Source organism: Ascaphus truei, chromosome 5 (assembly GCF_040206685.1).
Source record: "Ascaphus truei isolate aAscTru1 chromosome 5, aAscTru1.hap1, whole genome shotgun sequence".
Taxonomy (NCBI): Eukaryota; Metazoa; Chordata; class Amphibia; order Anura; family Ascaphidae; genus Ascaphus; species Ascaphus truei.
In genome coordinates, this window is record NC_134487.1 from 166,589,326 (window position 1) to 166,611,051 (window position 21,726).

Here is a 21,726-nt window from a genome sequence, read left to right on the forward strand (position 1 = left end):
TGTACTGCCCGTGGGATGAATAGTTCTTTTAAAAGCTCCTTGTATTGTCCCTGAATATATTTGTATATAGTTATCTTATCCCCTCTTAGACGCCTCTTTTTTAAAGTAAATAAATCTAATTTAGCTAGCCTCTCCTCATAAGTTAGAATGTCCATCCCCTTTATTAATTTGGTGGCTCTTCTCTGCACTCTCTCTAGTTCCATAATGTCTTTTCTTAGGATTGGTGCCCAAAATTGTACTCCATATTCAAGGTGTGGTCTTACTAATGCTTTGTAAAGGGGCTTTACTTTGTAAAGTAATTATGTTTACTTCCCTTCCATCCATTGCCCGTTTGATGCAAGATAAGATCTTGTTTGCCTTTGCAGCTACTGCATGACATTGGGCACTATTGCTAAGCCTGCTGTCTACAAGCACTCCTAAATCCTTCTCCATCAAGGATTCCCCCAATATATCTCCATTTAATTTGTAAGTCGCCTTTTTATTCTTGCATCCCAAATGCATAACCTTACATTTATCTGTATTAAACCTCATCTGCCATTTACCTGCCCACGTTTCCAGTCTCTCCACGTCCTTCTGAAGAGAAATTACATCCTGCTCTGATTCAATTACCTTACACAATTTAGTATCATCAGCAAAGATGGAGACTTTGCTCTCGATCCCAACCTCAAGGTCATTAATAAACAAGTTAAAAAGCAGGGGTCCCAGTACCGATCCCTGAGGTACTCCACTCACGACTTTAGCCCAACCTGAAAAAGTTCCGTTTATGACAACCCTCTGTTGTCTGTCCTTTAACCAGTTATCAATCCAGGTGCATTTATTATTACTGAGTCCAATTTTCTTTATTTTGTACACCAACCTCTTGTGTGAAACCGTATCAAAAGCCTTTGCAAAATCTAAATAGACCACATCAACTGCATTACCTTGGTCTAAATTCCTACTTACCTCCTCAAAGAAACAAATAAGGTTAGTTTGGCAAGATCTATCCTTCATAAATCCATGCTGACTATTACTAATAATTTTGTTTTCCATTAGGTATTCCTGAATATTATCCCATATTAAACCTTCAAGTAGTTTCCCTTCTATTGAAGTAAGGCTTACAGGTCTGTAATTTCCCGGTTGTGATCTAGCTCCCTTTTAAATATAGGCACCACATCTGCTTTACGCCAATCTTGTGGTACTGAGCCTGTGGAAATGGAGTCCTTGAATATTAAATATAATGGTTTTGCTATTACTGAGCTTAACTCCTTGAGAACTCTTGGATGTATGCCATCGGGGCCAGGTGCCTTATTTACTTTAATTGTTACTTACTAAATGTCAGCTGTTGCCTTTTGCTTCATACAATGTGCAACAGCAAAAAAGCACAAGCACAAAAAATCTATCTATACAAAAACAGTGTGATAGTGATTATAAATGCAAAAATTCTATCACTTTCCAAGAGAGATGCAGCTTATATCAGGTGATGTTTCTCAACATCTCATAGGTAGGCGTCACAAAACGTCAAAGAGCAAAAAAATGGTACAGAACAGCTTTATATTTTAAAAGTATAATTGAGCAGTGAGCTTATTCAACTAACATGCTCCAAAAGTAAATATAGCAATTTGAACACTCTGGGTCGGAAGTTGACGGCGTCCCGATCACACACGTAACTTGCTTCAGTCTCTCTGACAGTACGTCATGCTTCAGGGTTCCCCGGTGAATAACGCTCATGTCAGCAGTGCAGTCAGCGGAGACCACCGATACTGGCTACCAAGATGCGGGGGAAGACAGCACTTGCAGATTTAGGGACCACTCTACACATTTCACTCAGTGGTGTGAGCTTCCTCAGGGGTGCAATCATTTATACAATGTACAGTACTGTATTGTGGACCACAATACATCTGTATCATTTTGCCAGATTTAGTGTGTAGAAATACTTTCCTGGTGCAATTTTTTATTTTATTTTTTAAGCATCAAATTTAATTAAAATAACATAGGTAAGATTAGGTAGAATTTCTGGGGAAAAATAACAATAATTGCCAATTGGGTCACCAAGAAAAAGTCATGACATCACCTCCTGAGGATGTCACAGGTTACTATTGGCTGCAGGAGCGATTGTGTCCACCCGGCAAAGATTCTTACCTGGGGGACTCAATCCTTTAATATTGACTAAGTACAGATGGTCCCTAGAAGCCTAGGGACCTCAGATCAACTCTAGATGACCCCCTGTTTTAGGTTAAAAAAAAAACATACAAACTGAAAAAATTGCAAGCAGGACAGACTGCTGCTTTATTCAATTGCTGAAGACTATAATTGTAAATTTGCGAGTTTGCCTCATTTACATAGAACATTTGCATCTAGCACAGAATTCAACAGCTAGAATTAAATTGTGTAATTTTTGGACGGATTAAAGATGCAATAAATGTATCTTGAGTACAGCGATATGCAATTCCAAAAATACCATTATCACTGTTCAATGATTAGGTCTCAGCATATTGACAAAATCTAACCAAGAGATGTAAAATACTGACTTATGTTTTATGCACAACACAGGAGGTATCTGGGCATATGTTTACTTGTGGATTTCATTACACTGAAATCACTGACATGATAAGCAGTCAGCTCAGGAAGAAAAAAAATGCTAATGAAGATTACATCTGGGTTTTTTTTTTAAATGAATTATTAAAACGGCTATAGAAAGTGATTTAAGAGCCCAGGACTCATTTATTTTTTATTGTGTTTAAATGAATCACTCATGAATGAATTGTAAGCAGGTTGAAATCATTTGATGAGCATAGATAAATCATTTTCACAGTGGTATAAAGTCTTGTCTTTGAGATTAACAAGGTAATAATTTTGTTCTGCGTACAATTTGTTGAGGAGTCCCTGTGATCAAAGATAACATGTTTTCATCTGCTTCATCCATTAATTCAGCTAACTATATCTGACCAATTATTAGAGCTTCTGAAGCAAAACTTCTAGATACTTTGTCAAATATTCACTGCTATATACAGTATTATACATTGATGTCTACTTTGATAGTTAATTTGTGCATAACCTACTATTCATATTATAAATGATCTTTGAGTGATTGAAGGTGTAGCAGAGTGATTCAGCAGTCATAGATGCAAACTTTGTGAAACAAATATGTTGCAAGAAAATCCCATAGTTTCTGGATGTAAAATTTTAATAGACAGATGTTAAAGTTCATTATAATTATATTTTCCCCACCTGTGACATGGCCGTATGGGGTGTGTTAAGATAATACCTGTAACTTCCTGTGGCACTTGATACAGTGGGAGAGTTCAGAGTTGGTCTTTTAAGGGGTGGTGAATTATGGAAGAAGTTACTTTTTTTACCAGTGTACAGAGGCCAGTTCACCCTCTTAGGTAAAGTATGATATCTATAATCTAAATGGCAGTGCCTCCACCTAAGAAGGCGGTCAGTTAGTCCCCTAGGAATAGACCAGTAGTAATGAATACCTTAGAGCAATAGTCAATAACCATACAGGGAGGCTAGGATAGAGTTAACATATGTATTTCTTTCCTGTCCCTCCATGTCAGTGCATTACATGAGGGATATGATTCTACCATCTGAGATAAGATAGAGAACACCTGACTCTTTGAGACCTATATAATACTCTCCTCTATTGGTCTCTGGTCAGATGTTCCTATCCTACGCTGGATGTGGACATGAATTTTCTTACATATCGAGCCACTATTATGCTGATTCCGGTGTGCTCTGGTGATGGAGCTCATCCAAAGGCTGCCCTGCTCCCACCCAGGAACTGCAGGCCATACTCTGGTGATTGGGAGTCATCTTCTAACAGAAAGGGCCATAAACTAACAAATGACATTAGAATCAGTATCCTTGAAGTGGTTAATACTGAAATCCATTTTTCTCCAGGTTAAAATTATTCTCAGAACAACACCTTTTTTCCGTGCCAAGGTAGACTCACCTTTTCGAATTAATCAGAAAATATTTGTTTTATCTCTTTGGCCTGACCCCAAGAAAACAAAGGGACAGTATTTTCTTACCTTGGATGTAGCAAGGGCTCTAAGAACATAGTTTTGCCGTTTGCTGATGTTTTAGCTGCTCTATTATTGGAATTTGGTAACATATTTCAGATGTGTATTGAAGAATTTCCACCTTTACTCATGACCATTTTCTCACAGCTCTACCTCTGCATAATCCCACTTAGGTCTTCCTCAGTGCCAACTCCTTCAATTAACAAACAGCTATCCAAAACATTCCAACCTTCTTATCCCCCTGTACCTTATATTTCCACTTACCCTTCCTTATAGATTGTAAGCTCCTTGGGTCAGGACCCTCCTTACCAAAAGTTACTATGTTAATGTTTGATATTTCTTTTTTTTCATCCTCCAGTCCTATTGTACTGTACTGCGCTTCAAAATGTGTTGGCGCATTATAAATAAATGATGGTAAATATTATCATACCTCAGTTGGGAGGAAAATATCTCATGTCATGTTCTTCAATGGAGGGACAAGGAGAAATTCAATTAACAGCAGAAACAAAATCAATATTTCTGGAGCAATCCACTTTGTATACTTCTACTAGTGAAGGATAACCAGAAGAGCAGGCAACATTGATACTTAGTGGAAGTAGCAAAATGTAACTACTGTACAAGTATCAAGGTTTTCTAAGAAAAGGTTGGATCAATGTAGAATTTGTAATATAAGTTTATATGCAACTACAATTTTCAGCTGTTAAACAGAAAGACAAAAATAAATGTATTAAACATACACGTATATAGAGAAAGATATCCCAAATAAAAAAGTAATGGTGCAGTTTCACCACCACTTAGACCCAAATCAACAGAGGTCCATTAACTCAGTGCTATTAATGATACGTTATCAGAATCATTAGTGCCTGTTATTTTCCCTGAGGCTACCGCATATCCACAAAGCTATTTACTGTATATGCAAAAACAACAGCCATTGTATAACACAGGCCTAACACCATGTTAAGTTGGCAATACCATATGTTACCTTCAAATAACATGGTTTTCATTGCGTGAGAGAGAGGGTGAGATAAAGAGACTATTTTATTAGAGTACTATGGAACTTATATACAGTACCTCTACAAACACACTTAACTAATGACTTGTTAAATCCCTGTGTTAACTATAATGAACTTCTGTGGATAAGTGCTGTTGGAGGGAACACGTCTTTTGCATAACATTTGCACTAATAGCCGCTATACCTAATGCAATGTCCTTTATGGCTGAGAACGGCACGTAATATTGCGTTAGTGAGCTTTCAAGATATCCGTTACCACTTGAGGCTTTATCGTAGGGGCTGCTGGTTCTCCATGGAGGGTTAATCCCCAGTCTCAGGCAGACCAAAAGTATTGCGGATTTGGTCATTTTTTTATTCGCGCGGATTCATCAAAACCATTGGATTTAATCCGTTGATGGATTTGTAGAATCCAATCTGCGGATTCAGCAACTCAGTGGAAAATTCTTAAGAATCCACCAGCGGATTGCTGAATCCGTATTTTGGGTTCTGCAAATCCGTCCACGGGTTGCGGAATCTACAAAGTGCATTGGTAATAATAATAATAATAATAAAAAATCTGCAAAACGCGAATTGCCATTTTTTGAGATTGATCCACTGAAATCCGCGGACCAAAGGAACCGGACGATCCACTGCAGATCCAAATCAACCAAAAGAATGTGCCCCTCTCTTATTGACACTGCATGTCATATGTGAGAAATTGCATGGCAGGAATAGGGTATAGTGCAATATGAAAGTTTGTTAGGTTGGGTAATAGAATATTTTCTTTTCAAAAGGTGGAATCCATACGGCAGAACATCCCCTCTCTTTCTTCCTCCCATCCTACACCTCTTCCTACCTCTCCTCCTGCCTTCCTTGACTCTTTTTCCACTGTCTCAGAGGAGGGTGTGTCGCTGTTGATCGCCTCTTCTCCCTCTACCACTTGCCTTCTTGACCCCATTTTCTCCCATCTCCTAAAACCTCTTGCTCCTACTATAATCCCTACGCTCACACACATTTTAAACTCCTCCCTCTGCTCTGGAACCTTTCCATCCTCCATCAAACATGCAACAGTCATACCATTACTCAAAAACAGCAAGCTTGACCCTACCTGTCTTTCTAACTATCGACCTGTCTCCCTCCTGCCTTATGCCTCTAAACTCCTTGAACGTCTTGTATTCTCTCGCTTGCTCCATTTTCTCAACACCTATTCTCTCCTAGACCCTCTACAATCTGGCTTCCGCACTGCTCACTCCACGGAAACAGCCCTCACTAAAATAACTGACGACCTCCATGCTGCCAAAGACAGAGGTCATTACACTCTGCTCATTTTACTCGACCTCTCTGCAGCATTTGACACCGTGGACCACCCTCTTCTCCTTCATATTCTCCATACTCTTGGTATTCGGAACAAAGCTCTATCCTGGATCTCATCCTACCTCTCCCATCGTACTTTTAGTGTCTCTTCTGCTAACACCTCCTCCTCCTCTATTGATCTCTCTGTGGGGGTACCCCAGGGCTCTGTCCTGGGACCTCTTCTCTTTTCTCTGTACACACTCTCTCTAGGTGACCTAATAACATAATTTGGGTTTAAATATCACCTCTATGCTGACGACACACAAATATACTTTTCAACACCCGACCTTACACCTGCTGTACAAACCAAAGTTTCTGAATGTCTCTCTGCCAAATCATCCTGGATGGCCCTCCGCCGCCTTAAACTCAACATGGCTAAAACAGAGCTCCTCATACTTCCTCCCAAACCTGGCCCTACTACCTCCTTCCACATTACTGTTGGAACTACGATCATTCACCCAGTAGCCCAAGCAAGCGGCCTAGGGGTCACACTCGACGGCTCTCTCACATTCGCCCCTCACATTCAAAATATTTCTAAAACTTGTCGCTTTTTCCTCCGCAATATAACAAAGATATGCCCTTTCCTCTGTTGCTCGACTGCTAAAACTCTGACTCAGGCCCTCATTCTCTCCCTTCTTGATTACTGTAACCTCCTGCTGTCCGGCCTTCCTGCCTCTCACCTGTCTCCCCTACAATCTATCCTAAATGCTGCTGCCAGAATCACTCTACTCTTTCCTAGATCTGTCTCAGCATCTCCCCTCATGAAATCCCTCTCCTGGCTTCCGATCAAATCCCGCATCTCACACTCCATTCTTCTCCTCACTTTTAAAGCTTTACACTCTTCTGCCTCTCCTTACATCTCAGCCCTAATTTCTCGCTATGCACCATCCCGACTCTTGCGTTCTGCTCAAGGATGTCTTCTTTCTACCCCCTTTGTATCTAAAGCCCTTTCCCGCCTTAAACCTTTTTCACTGACTGCACCACACCTCTGGAATGCCCTTCCCCTCAGTACCCGACTAGCACCCTCTCTATCCACCTTTAAGACCCACCTTAAGACACACTTGCTTAAAGAAGCTTATGAATAGCACTGTGAATATTCTGAACACATGATACATAAAGCTTGGTCCCCTGCAGACGCACTTACCAGAACTCCCTCCTACTGTCTCTGTACGTTCTCCCTACCTACCAATTAGACTGTAAGCTCCTCGGGGCAGGGACTCCTCTTCCTTAATGTTACGTTTATGTCTAAAGCACTTATTCCCATGATCTGTTATTTATATTATCTGTTATTTATTTGATTACCACATGTATTACTACTGTGAAGCGCTATGTACATTAATGGCGCTATATAAATAAAGACATACAATACAATACAATACAATTTTGCAGATAAGTATGAAAGTTGAAAGATAAAGGGGTTAGAAAACCACGTTCCACTGATTTAACTAAATTATTGTTGTCAGTTCTACCAACCAAGAATTAACTTAAATACTGAATAGCTATGAAGCTATGTTATTGTTATGCTAAAATACATTTAATTTAGCTACTGTATGTATCTGTAAATGGGCATTTATATTCTGCATTTAAAATAATTAGGTGATTTATGTATTTAATGATATGTTAATGTGTATTGGATTAGTGCATGTTAATGATTCTACAGTTTTTTTTTGTCACAATTTAAAGTGTTTTAGATGTATAAAGATGTATGACAATATAACTGCTACTTGCAGTTACAAGAAAAAAAACAATGTCTCATTGCCAACCCCAAAAATTGAAAACATTATCTTTTTATGTATACTGATTAGGTAATTCTAAGCAACTGCTAATGGGAAGTTTGCTCATTCAATTAGTCGTCATGTGAAGTACAGTAGTAGGTGCTGTTTCTGGCACTTCAATTTATCAGTGTTTAAAAAAAAATAGGTTGTGTTTGAGGACTTGGTAAGCAGCTGAATTAAAGGCTTGATAAATAAGGGGCAACAAGCAGTTTGTAAGCATGTGCAGATAATTATAAGTCTGGCACATACTGTACAGTAAGTAATCTCAAAATGTACTGTCAGCATGTCAACCTCTGCTAAGTCTTGGCTAAGTCTATGCTATGCAAATGAAACGGTGATGGGGAAGGAGGCAACTAACATTCAAAACACATTGAAAGAGGTCTAGCCAAATAAAACTGCGAGTTTATCTTCCCATATTACTGTATTTTTACTAGACAAAAAGTCCTGAAAGAATTGGAGTAGGATGAAATGCGCAGCAACACATTTGAAATGCATTCAACAAAGTTAGGCAGGGACGGAACATGTATAGCCGTGGATAATGCCACAAACATAGCTCGTATGAGCTAATTTTTTTCATAATAGTGCTGTCTGTACATACCTCATTTATTCGTTTTACAACATTTGTTTCTTAACACACAGTAGACCAAGCTGCAGTACAATGGGACACTAATGATCAAGGCCAATGTATTTGTTAATGTACACATCCGCCTTGTTATTGTCATTGTCACCAAGCTTTTTAGAGTCATGTGTATATCTTTATTCAGACATATGTATTTAATGCAAATGAGTAGTAATCAGATTGCTCTGTTGGCAGCAATAGTTCTGGATACAAAATGTAATTTAACATAACTATGCATATTTAATCAAATTGTTAATGTTTGATACCATGTTGTGCAGAGGTTTTACAGTAGATCACACGCTGAAATACAGAGCTTTTTAGTATTACTACAAAGCAGCCACTGTCATAAACATGGCTTAGCAAATGACCCCAATTTAATGTGAGTGAAGATTCAAGGTGTTACTACAAAAAAAAATTGACTGTGCATTAATTAAGAAGTTTTACATTGAAAGTTCATGTCTAAATGAACAATACCGTTTTCTGTAGCTTTTCCGGTTTCATGAACGTTGATGTATTACCTTAGCTCTTCTACCTAACACTAACGATGCATATTTAATGTAATTGGTAAATGTTTGATACCATGTTGTGCAGAGGAAACAGTTTATACAGAAGATTATATGCTGAAATACAGAGCTTCTTATTATTACTACACAGCAGTCACTGTCATAAATATGGCGTTGCAAATGACCCCAATTTAATGTGAGTGGAGATTAAAGGTGTAATTATAAAAAAATGACACTGTGTTAATGAACTAATTTTACATTGAAAGTTCATGTGTAAATGAACAATACAGTTTTCAGTAGCTTTTCTGGTTTCATGAACGTTGATATATTACCCTAGCTCTACTTAACACTAAGGGTTAGATTCACTAAAGTGTTAAATGCCAATGTTATTTATCAGCCTTTTACTAAAGCTGTATTGCTAGTGGTAAAGTGATAATGGGCTTTTACCACAGCAATAAGTCATCAATATATTTAACGTGCATATGCAAACGACGATGTTATTCACTAAACTCTGATACCTGGCAATATCAGACTATCACCCAAAATACTGCTGATTTATATCACCTACACAAGTTTGGCCTTAAAGCAGCAGAACAGGCTGCACTGCGTTTAAAATATGTATATTTCTTTTAATTACAGATTTGAAGCAGATCGTCTCCAAAGCTGAACTGTGTTAATTTCAGCTCCGGGGACCCCCTGCTTCCAGAGATATTTACCTCCGTAGCAATGCCGGTATCCCTGTGAAGTTTAAATGTCTTGGTCATGCAGGCCAATAGGAAGCCACAACGGATGACATCATAACTTCCTATTGTCTGCAGGACATATAAAGCCGTCATTATGTTAGGCAAACATTTTCTTTAACTACTGAGATACCGGCACCACTATGGAGGTAAGTATCTCTGGAATCAGGGGGTCCTGGAGCTGAAATTAACACAGCTCCAAACCTGTAATTAAAAAAAATGTTAATGCAATGCAGCCTGTTCTACCACTTTAAGGCTATCTTGAAAAACAAATACATAATACCTGTGCTTCTCCCTTTAGCAGTATGCAGCTGGTAAAAAGATTGGTCTTACGTTTATAGAAAACAGAAGTACAAATCCAGCGCTCCTCCTAAATTGGCTTGCAATTTACTATTGCCATTTTTACATTTTGAACCTAAGTCTGTGTAACAAAGGAGGGAATTGGTTGCATCTTTTGATCAAAATATGATTCAAACCTGCTAACTCCATATAGCAGCTAAACTGAATAAATACAATTCTTTAAGCCTATCTTGCCTATGTATGTAATGGTTGCTAGATAAGTAGGCACAATTACCCAAACCAACCAGGAATAGATGATAAAAATACATTACATAAACATTTCACAATAATTTAATATATTAACCTCGTCGTAGCACCAGTGGCTGGTCATTAAGGTCTACTAAAGGGTTAATTTATTCTTATAACTACATTAAGAGGCTAATAAGGCATTGCTTGGCAGAGCCTTATTATCCCCTATGGCAAACAAGGGGTTAACCACAACCTCCCTCCTTTCAGGGGCGTCACCACACTCCACCACTACCTCCACACAACCCCACACATCTAACAATCACCCCCACTCCCCTTTTCTAAGAAGTTGGTTTATAGGGTTGTATGCCATAGACTACATTAGAATAGAAAGAAACATGATACATTATAAAAATAAATATAATAATATACACCAAGTGTTCATAAATCCCAGTGAGACTTCATTGGCACTCAAGTGATTATTGAAAAAACCAAAAAGACAACATACTGTATCCCATCAACGTTCAGGTCGTCCACAGTCTTCAGCGTCAAAGATTATTTCGAACTACTCCAATGTTATAATCCATAGAGCAAATACCCTACCATAAAGTTCAGTTTTGAGTACTTTATTATTCTGATTGTGATTAAATAATGTAACTACAGTATTTACCAGAATTATTTATGCATTATAAAATGATTTGAACATTTAACATTATTCTCAATGGGCAGATCCCACTGTTTGATTATAAATCAAGTGCTTTATAAAATTGTTATATTTGTCATATATTTTGTTTTAATGTGATTAAAATTCTTTATTTCTGTTTAATCTAATGTATGGTGAGATTAACCAAGCATCTTGTGCTAGTAGTGGTGTTACATACAGTAGGTAGTTAAAGCCTAACCTGCTCATTTTGAAAAGACTACAGTAGAAAACAAAATGTAAAGGCTAATTTTCGTATACTGTACGAAAGTAGCTATTGCAGTCCTGGTTTTGTAACTTTGTTGTTATGTGACCTGATTACAGCTACAGTATGTTATCTCTAATATACAGAAGCATTTCTGCCTACAGACTCAAATCAAAAATATAATGGGCTGCTCCTGTTCCTGCTCTGACACTCTTCTCACACCAACATGACCTTAATGAACACAAACATGATTACCAAATCTTACTTAATTGTGTATGTACACAATAATGTGATTGTATGCAATAATCCTTTTTTTCTAATCGTGTTTTATTATTACAAAACCAAAGCCTTTTCTTTATGTCTAATACAGGTGCGCCGACGAGCATTCTAAAACTTGCCTTGGAAAATCTGGGGCAATCACCAACAATACCCCATGCTGCAACATTTTCTGTGACATTTTTGCAGAAAAACTAATGGCCCATCGGATTAACACAGCAGGGGTCCCAGGCAGTCCCATTCAGTTTGAATGGGACTGCCAGGGAACCCCCTCTGTGTTAATCCGATGGGCCATTAGTCTGTCTGCAGAAATTTCACTGAAATGTTGGCAGCATTACCTGGATATTGCCCCAGAATTTCCAAGGCAAGTTTTAGAATACTCGTCGGCACACCTGTACATGCTAAACACTATAGGAGTATTTTGGAAATGTTATGAGTAAAGCCATTCTTATTACCTGAAGTGCATTTCAAAGTACAGTATTGGTACTTTGAGTGATTTCTAAAACTCCACATGCTGTCCTATTGTAACCCAACACTATTTAAAAAAAACATTTGTAATACATTTTGTATTTAAGAACACTAAGGAGAGACATTTACAAATACAATAAAAACTGTTCTCTTCAAATACATAGTAATCCCTAAGAACAACATGCTTTAATCATAGCTTCTAGAATTAAAAATATTGAGTGTAGCTTAAATATATGCAGTCACATTATGTAATTAATTATTAGCCATAAGAGCAGAACACCTACAATAACAATAATTAATCATTTATAATGAGTATTCTTGTGTCTTGCTGAATGTAATCCATACATTTTTTTCTTGGCACATACAGTACATATTTATATATAACAGTGATAAATTACTGCATCTGTTTAACCCCATTTCGTGTATCAATAGATTAATCAATATGTGTGTTTAATGGAAGCTTCTGTCTAACATCTGATGTAGTAGTTATTAATAACCTTATGTGTTGGTGTCCGGTTTTTGAACACTCTAACCTTTACCATTTTTGGTATTCAGTATTAATAATAATTTTGGACTTCATTGGTACAGAAGCTCCAATGAAACATACATGTATTTATAAATATCATCTCAGATGTTAGAAATTCACAGTTTTTCTGTTTCCTGTACTTCTTTTGTTTTCTCTTTGCTTTTATTGATTTTAATAATAGCTTAGGAGCTTTCAAAGCAGGAAACGGCAATGCTATTTTTTTTTTAATAATTTCTCCAATATAGGGTGTCCTGAGCATGATTGCCCTTTTCTTTACCTGGCATAGGGATAACCCAGAGGACCCCTGTTTCACAGTTCTCAGAATGATAATATGACTATGGGCAAAGTCAACGCAAGCAAAGAAAGTAAATAAAGAGAAAGGTGCAAGGACCAACAATGTTTCACTTACAGATGCAGCCACCAGTATTAGAACACTTACCTAGAAATTCTGGGAGATTCTGGGGCAGTCTCAAAGTAAATGCCTCAACATAGTAGGGCTAGGGGAAGAAGAGGTCTTCACCTGACTGGTGCTACTAGGTAAAAAACATAGGGTCCAAGCATAAAAAGGCAAATCCGAGACTATGTAATGTATATGAAGGTAGCCAACACTGCACCATAAGTGTATATAAAGCAATGAGAGATCCTGCTCACAATGTTGCCCCGTCGTAAACCGCCATAAAGGATCAGAAACCGTGAAACCGTGGATAAGTGGAGATAATAGCTACACTCACCCCGTATGGTACACGGACATCAACCCGGCGGTGCAGGAGGCTGGAGCGGTATGCTGACACTGGCGGTCGGCGGCTGCATTCACAGTGGTGACGTCTCAGGTCTCGGTGTGGCGTGGTGTGCTTCAGTCTGGAAGTAGAGATGAGGAGGTAGGGAAAGGACTGATCACAGCGAAAAAGTGGGGCTGGAGGCTGATGTCCACAATGAAGATAATTTATTGAAAGCACATAACTGTTATGCGCTTTCAATAAATTATCTTCATTTTGGACATCAGCCTCCAGCCCCACTTTTTCGCTGTGATCAGTCCTTTCCCTACCTCCTCATTGCCTCAACATATCTGTGAGATTCTTAATGGCCCATCGGATTAACACAGCGGGGGGCCCTGCAGAAGCATTCAAACTGAATGGGACAGCAGGGACCCCTGCTGTGTTAATCCGATGGGCCATTAAGAATATCACAGAAATGTTGAGACAATGTTGCTGCAATGTTGAGGCATTTAGGCCTGGGTCCCGCTGCATCCGACAGTGCATGCGGCCGCGGGCGCGTCTCTCACCAGACCCGTGTTCCTCCCGAGCCTGCCCCAGTCCCCCCTCACTGCAAGGCTCGCTGCGCACTGTGACGCGTCAGCCAGCATGGGATACATGAGGATCGTGATCCCAAGCGGCGATGCGTCACATGGTGTGGCAGGGAGCCAATGAGGGGGCGGAGGAGGGGGCAAGGGAGAGTAGGGAAGCTGTGAAGCTGTCTACAGCTACGGGAGGGAGGTCTGAGTGTGTATGTTATTGTTCTCCCCCCCTCCCTCCCTCCGGTGCCCGTCTTGCAGGCTGTGCGTGCTGGGGAGGTTGCGGCCAGCTCCTGCTGCTGTGCTTGTCTTCCCTGGGAGAAGAGGCAGCAGCAGATGGACGGGACGGGACAGGACAGGGGGGGGGCGAGACGGGAGGGGGGTACTGTGGCGGGGTCTCCAGGTATACAGATTCCGCTGCCCGGTCATGCCTGCACGCTCCTTAAAGACCGCACATAGCGGTGAAGTGCAGTGCCAGTGTATGTCGTGGCCCGCCCCCTCGTCATTTCCACGCCCACACAGCCTGTTTTGGCCATGCCCCCTCGCGCCTCATAACGCCGGCTGCAGACTGAAAATCGCGGTATAGCGCTCTGCACGCGCCGCCTGTTTGCAGTGCGGGCGTGTGGTCTGAGGCAGCGGGGCCTTAGCCTTACTGTGAGACTGCCCCAGAATTTAAAAAGGCAAGAGTTCTAATACTCGTGACTGCATCTGTATTATCCCCTTCTGTGCTGTCTGATATAATAATTACTGACTTAAAAGTCATGCTCTGGGCCTGGATAATGTGTCCATTATGTCAGTGGGAACTCTTTAGCAGCATCAACCAAAATGTCAGCACTCATGATTACAAACATACTCAACACCTTTATGGCCAGATGCACCAAAGCTCAGTTTAGTCAGGGAAAATAAAATCAGGTTACCTACAGTAAATAGGGAACAGATGTTATTTTCCCTGAGTTTAATGGTATCAAATAAGCTTCATATGCAGAGACAATGGCTGTCGTTTAATTAGCATAGGGTAACATTAGGTTAACCTAGTACAACCTTGTAGTCTCCAAAATGCTATATAGTATATTTCCACAAAGCCACCTTGAAAGAACTCATGGAGAGACACTTCAATACGTAAAGGAGCACACCTGAGATATTTGGGATATATGCCAATGGAAATGCAAACTTTATTCTAATGACTCCTATTAGAATATCTTTAAGGTGTCTCTCCCCCCCACCCCCACCACCCCCTTCCCCCATCCATATTTCAGGGTCTGGGTGGAGATAACGCCATGTGTAGGTATGACCTAAATAGCATTGGGTTAAATCCATGTGCTAAACTGAACAGCTCTTAGTGTATATGGAATGTGTGCGGGAGCACCTCTTTGCAGATCAATAGTACTAACGGGCAGAAACAAGATAACATACAGTACATTATTTAAGGCATAGCACTGGGTTAGCGTTAGTTTAACGTTAATTTAAGTTAAAAAGGCTAATGGAGCTTAGTGGATCTGGCCCTTTACACTCAAGAGGCAATTAATTCAGAACATGTTATGATGTTGTGGGCATTTTTTAACTAGTCCAGGCCACATTATTATCATGAAAATATCAGGATAAAAAGGGGCAAATGGAGAATGATTTCAAAGTCAAAAGGTGCAATTATATTTCAGTTCAAAGTTAATAAACAATACTGTAGTGTACTATGTGGGTGTATTTTCTACTGTAGCTAGAACAACATTATAAATGGTAGCAAACTTACTGTGTGTGTGTTGGTGTGTGGGTGTGTGGGTGTGTGGGTGTGTATATATATATATATATATATATATATATATATATATATATATATATATATATGCATCTACATATGTACAGTAGATAGATACAGATACTGTATGTATATACTATTGTAACTACTGTATTGGCATAATTAAAATAGTAAAGTTAGCATCTTTTATCATAGTACTGTATTTCTACCATCCTAGAATCTTGTCTCTAGACCTCCCTGATCAAAGTATAAAACTTTTATTGTCAGAAAACAGTCATACATAGATTCACTTGTGAGGTGCTAAAACACTGACATTTATACAATAAACTCAATTTGCGGCATTGACAAGGTGACTAGCTTCTGCCACTTCTATTGGCTAAAGTGGAATGTCTGCTAGAGCAGTAGATCATATATTGTAAGAAATGTGATTCTAAATGTCAGTACTTAATAGAAACAAAGCTTGTCATATTATATCACCAAAGACAACCGTGAATGCTTTCAGTTGCTTGTATTGTTAGAGCTGCATGGATTTGCACAGTGACGCATTGTGCTTATTTTACATCTTGTTGTTCTCTATCTTACAGGATTTTGGAGAAGACAATTCTTTATATATCACCAAGGTAACGACAATCCATATGGGCAATTACACGTGCCATGCTTATGGCTATGAGGACCTGTACCAGACTCACATCCTTCAGGTGAATGGTTAGTAAATGGCACACATGACAATTGACAACAAATAATGCTAAGCTATTTCAAATATCAATTCTGTTGTTTGAAAGCGTGCATGTGTCATGTACGGTGTGTGATTAATTGATTGTCACCTGAAAAGAAACAGTAAAACAGCAATGAATATAGACTAAGTAAACACAATGGAATAATGCATGCATTTATTAATTCAATTGAATTTAAATAATTTCCTTTAATATGTGTTATGCTTCGGCCTAATGGTTACAGTATGTTTAGACAGAGCTAATTTTCTCTCTTCTGGCGTACACAATACACAATGTATTAGCACCGATTTCATTTGGGAAGAAAGCGTTAATAAACATTTTCAAGTAAAATACGGGAAATTAACAACATACTGTAGAGTAAAGTAGAATATCATAAAGAGAAACAAGTGACAAGGAAAACCTGTGTTGGATCCATGTTGGATCATGTCCAGCATCCCCCTGAGTTATGGCATGCGTACAACAACTAAAGCGGCCGCCGAGTAGCTTTCATGCCTGGCTAACTTCATGTCTCTAAAGCACTCTTCTATTTATCAGACCAATTCCCATTGGTCTAGGTGAGTAACTGATGATTTTCAAGGCAAACCAGCAATGTAACATGCAATAAGTTTAACCTGCTTTCCCCCCCCCCCCCCCCTGCTTATAATCACTGAAAATTAGCTGTTCTATTTTCCCTTTTTCTACCTTCTTAGATTTATCAATTTGGCTCGTAATCAGTCGTATGAACATATGGTGTATAAAGTCAGCAGTTTATGTATCACAATTAACCTCCTGGCCAATAAATGGGAACAACATGTGTTTCTCTATTTTTCAAATCGGAAATAATATACTTTTTAATATATAAAAATAATGAGGAGTGCTGCTGTATTGTATTATTCGCGCCCTAGCCATCCTCTACAAAGGAAATCTCTGAAGTAAAAACAATATACTGTACAGTACGACTCGACACCTCCAAGTATTTTATTGTTCTCTTAGTTAATGACCAGACACCCCAAAAATAAAATCTATGTCTGATGATATGTCTCCCAACACTAACAGAAAAACATTCACCGAATTGAGGGACATTTTTTGTCTCTTCTTCTTTCTTTCTATAAATTGTTCTCCCTCAGGACTGGACCTGATAATCCTCAAACCCTGGCGGTCTGATGACTAAATGTTGATCCGATTGTGATTCCAGTTGTGCTTCAGGTTGTGCTTCAGGTTGTGCTTGAGCCATTTTCCGCAAGTGGTTATCACTTTCTATCTTCTAAATAGCATTAACCCCTTTGCTGCCAGAGAACAATGCAGTGCAGGCCCCTTTGTGTATGAAAGAATAAAGGAGCAGAAAGAAATATTTAATTCAGCACATTGTGTTACACAAGCTTTAAAAAGGGAGTATGTAGAGGGGGAGTGTATAACAATGGTGAGGGTAGGTGTTCACATGTAAGATGGTGTTGCATTTCTGTGCACGTGTGTAGGTACTATGTGATCCCTATTGGCATAAAGGGATAGAATCACATTGTACATTTGTATATATAAGAGGCAAGTGTGTGTGCATTCATACAGCGCAGTGTGTATATATATATATATATATATATATATATATATATATATATATATATATATATATATATATATATATATATATATATATATATATATAATAAAAAAATAAATAGATGATACCGTTCTGTGGCTAACGAAATGCTTTTATTTGTGCGAGCTTTCGAGATACACTGATCTCTTCTTCCGGCGATGTTACAATGAATGAAGCAAGCAAAAGCTATACTATAAACAGTGTCTATTGGAATACTACTCGGTTGACTGTGCCTGTACATTTAATACATCTTTTTGAACTTTACGAGTGCTGTCTCTTCCTTGCTGCGTGGTCCTTGATCTGATGGTCTGCCTGGTAAGGAGCTCTGATATATATATATATATATATATATATATATAATAGATAAGAGCAAGGCACTCCGTCAGGTAGATGAAAGTGGGTGCAAATCCTATATAAACCAAATAGGTAATACGATACCGTGTGACCGAATATCAGAGGCAGCACTCCACGAGGTAGTCAAAAGATTTTGTATTTAGTGAGACATAAAAACCAACGTTTCGGTCCTCCACATGGTACCTTTCTCAAGGTCCCGTGTGGAGGACCGAAACGTTGGTTTTTATGTCTCACTAAATACAAAATCTTTTGACTACCTCGTGGAGTGCTGCCTCTGATATTCGGTCACACGGTATCGTATTACCTATATATATATATATATATATATATATATATATATATATATATATATATATATATATATATATATATATATATATACATATATACATATATACACATATACATATATACACATATACATATATACACATGCCACAATTAAAAAAAAATGCAAATAAATAGTTAATGATTTTACAAAATAAATTTAAGTTTAGCAATGAAAGCAAAATGATTAAAAATCAATGGACCTCTTAAAAAATGTAATATAATTAGTAGTTCTGCCAAACTCAACAAGAAATGCTTCATTAGGGGGCAGTTTTGGAAATTAACTCTCTTTTTTAATGTTTTCAAATAATAAGGAGGCCTTAATTTGTATTCTGTTCACTTTGGGAGACATGTTGTAAACAATGAAGCAATTTCACTGCTATGAATGTGTAATTATTAAACATTGCATAATTTCTGGTGTGTCTATCCTGGTTCAATGGTCTCAGAGAAAGAACCTGGTAGTTTTATAGAACATTCAAGATCTGATTTCTCCGAGTGCTTTTTCTGTGTTTATAAAGAGTTTACTTTCTAATTCTCTAAAGAGATAGATTAATGGGAATAAATAACTTTTTGTAGTCTTTAAATACAGTTTTGTAAGTTAGGTAAATTTACAATAGCTATAAATCATGTAGACACATTCTAATTTCCAATGTAAGGTTCAGTTTAACTTATAAAGAAAGTGCAGCAAAAAACTCAAGATCATAAACAGCATTTCTACCATTTTTATGTGTTTTCACATTGAAAAATGCAGTCTCTTCTAGGTCCAAAATTAACCAATGGCAAAAGGAAAAAAAAGCACAAAGCGCACAAATATCTATATATTGTACAGAACAATGTAACTCACTAAGTGCATTTTATTGTTCTGTACAATATATATATACAGTATATATCTTTACCTTTGGTGCGCTTTGTGCTTTTTTTCCCTTATGTTCATTTCACCTGTGGAGCCAATCCTCGGTGGACTTTTGTAGAGGGGAACACCTCCACGAATAGGAGCTGCAAGAGGGTGGACTTAGTCTACTGAAATATCTATAGGAAGCATGAGTGCGGATCATAAACTCTCTAACCAATGGCAAAGTCATTTTTATTTGCTTAGATCGGGGCTATTCCCACATTTGTATTCATACTTAAAAAAAGTTATTTTATAATTATTGTAAATTAGGACATTGAATGAGGTTGAATTCTTGTATCTACTATGATGTCACCATGTGCTAAACCCAAGGGCAACTCTGGTTCTCTCCTCTCATAAGCCCGCCTGCTCTAGACAAGCACCCCTATACAGTGTCCAGTTGTAAAGAAAATCTAAATGTTTAGAAACCAAAACACCCAAATGTTTTTTTTCAACGTGATTGCATTTGTTTAAGGAAGCCATTTTTAGTAACTATGATTTTTGTAAACTATGTGGGATTCCACTTTTAAAATATGTTTTTGTAACTTTTCAAATTTCGGTCAGAAAATAAAACGTTCAAAAGCTCTGAAACACATACAACGGGATATACAGTACAAACAAATCTGTCTACTTTCTAAGGGTAGCTAAGGGATATAATGGTACAATGGTGTGATACGGTTAAGTTATAAAGCAGTGCTTGAGTTACCTTGAGGTTGGCATGGAGAGCAAAGTCTCCATCTTTGCTGATTACACTAAATTGTGTAAGGTAGTAGAATCAGAGCAGCATATAATTTATCTAGAGAAGGACTTGGATAGATTGGAAATTTGGTTAGGTAAATGGCAGATAAGATTTAATACAGGTACTGTACATGTATGGTTATGCATTTGGGAAATAAGAGGATATAAGTGGATGCAAGTGAAACAGGGCATCCTTAGGCTTCAAAAAAAAGAAAATCCATCAGAGAGATAGCAGGAACATTAGGAGTGGCCAAATCAACTGTTTGGTACATTCTGAGAAAAAATAACACACTTGTGAGCTCTATAACACAAAAAGGCCTGGACATCCACGGAAGACAACAGTGGTGGATGATCGTAGGATCCTTTCCATGGTAAAAAAAAACCCCTTCGCAACATCCAGCCAAGTGAAGAACACTCTCCAGGAGGTAGGCATATCATTATCCAAGTCTACCATAAAGAGAAGACTTCACGAGACCAAATACAGAGGGTTCACCACAAGGTGCAAACCATTCATAAGCCTCAAGAATAGAAAGGCCAGATTAGACTTTGTCAAACAATATCTAAAAAGCCTGCCCAGTTCTGGAACAGCATTCTTTGGACAGATGAAACTAAGATCAACCTGTACCAGAATGATAGGAAGAAAAAAGTATGGAGAAGGCTTGGAACAGCTCATGATCTGAAGCATACCACATCATCTGTAAAACACGGTGGAAGCAGTGTGAGGGCATGGGCATGCATGGTTTACAATTGCACTGGGTCACTAGTGTTTATTGATGATTTGACAGAAGACAGAAGCAGCCGGATGAATTCTGAAGTGTATAGGGATATATAGTCTGCCCAGATTCAGCCAAATTCAGCGAAGTTGATTGGACGGCGCTTAACTTTACAGATGGACAATGACCCAAAACATACTGCGAAAGCAACCCAGGAGTTTTTTAAGGCAAAGAAGTGGAATATTATGCAATGGCCGAGTCAATCACCTGATCTCAACCCAATTGAGCATGCATTTCACTTGCTGAAGACAAAACTTAATGCAAAAAGACCCACAAACAAACAACAACTGAGACAGCTGCAGTAAAGGCCTGGCAAAGCATCACAAAGGAGGAAACCCAGCGTTTGGTGATGTCCATGCGTTCCATACTTCAAGCAGTCATTGCCTGCAAATGATTCTCGACAAATTATTAAAAATGAACATTTTATTTATGATTGTGTTAATTTGTCCAATTACATTTGAGCCCCTGAAATAAGGGGACTGTGTATGAAAATGGTTGCAATTCCTAAACGTTTCATACGATATTTTTGTTCAACCCCTTGAATTAAAGCTGAAAGTCTACACTTCTATTGCATCTTGGTTGTTTCATTTCAATTCCATTGTGGTTGCATAC

The 21,726-nt window shown here is 38.4% G+C and overlaps 1 protein-coding gene across 1 annotated transcript in view; it reads left to right on the forward strand.

The window, feature by feature from the left end:
* Nucleotides 1-21,726, forward strand: part of FSTL4 (follistatin like 4) — a 1,082,354-nt gene that overhangs the window by 956,021 nt on the left and 104,607 nt on the right. The window contains exon 8 of the mRNA XM_075601182.1: nt 16,311-16,431. Coding sequence (XP_075457297.1) covers nt 16,311-16,431 — 121 coding nt within the window. The remainder of the gene's footprint in view (nt 1-16,310; nt 16,432-21,726) is intronic.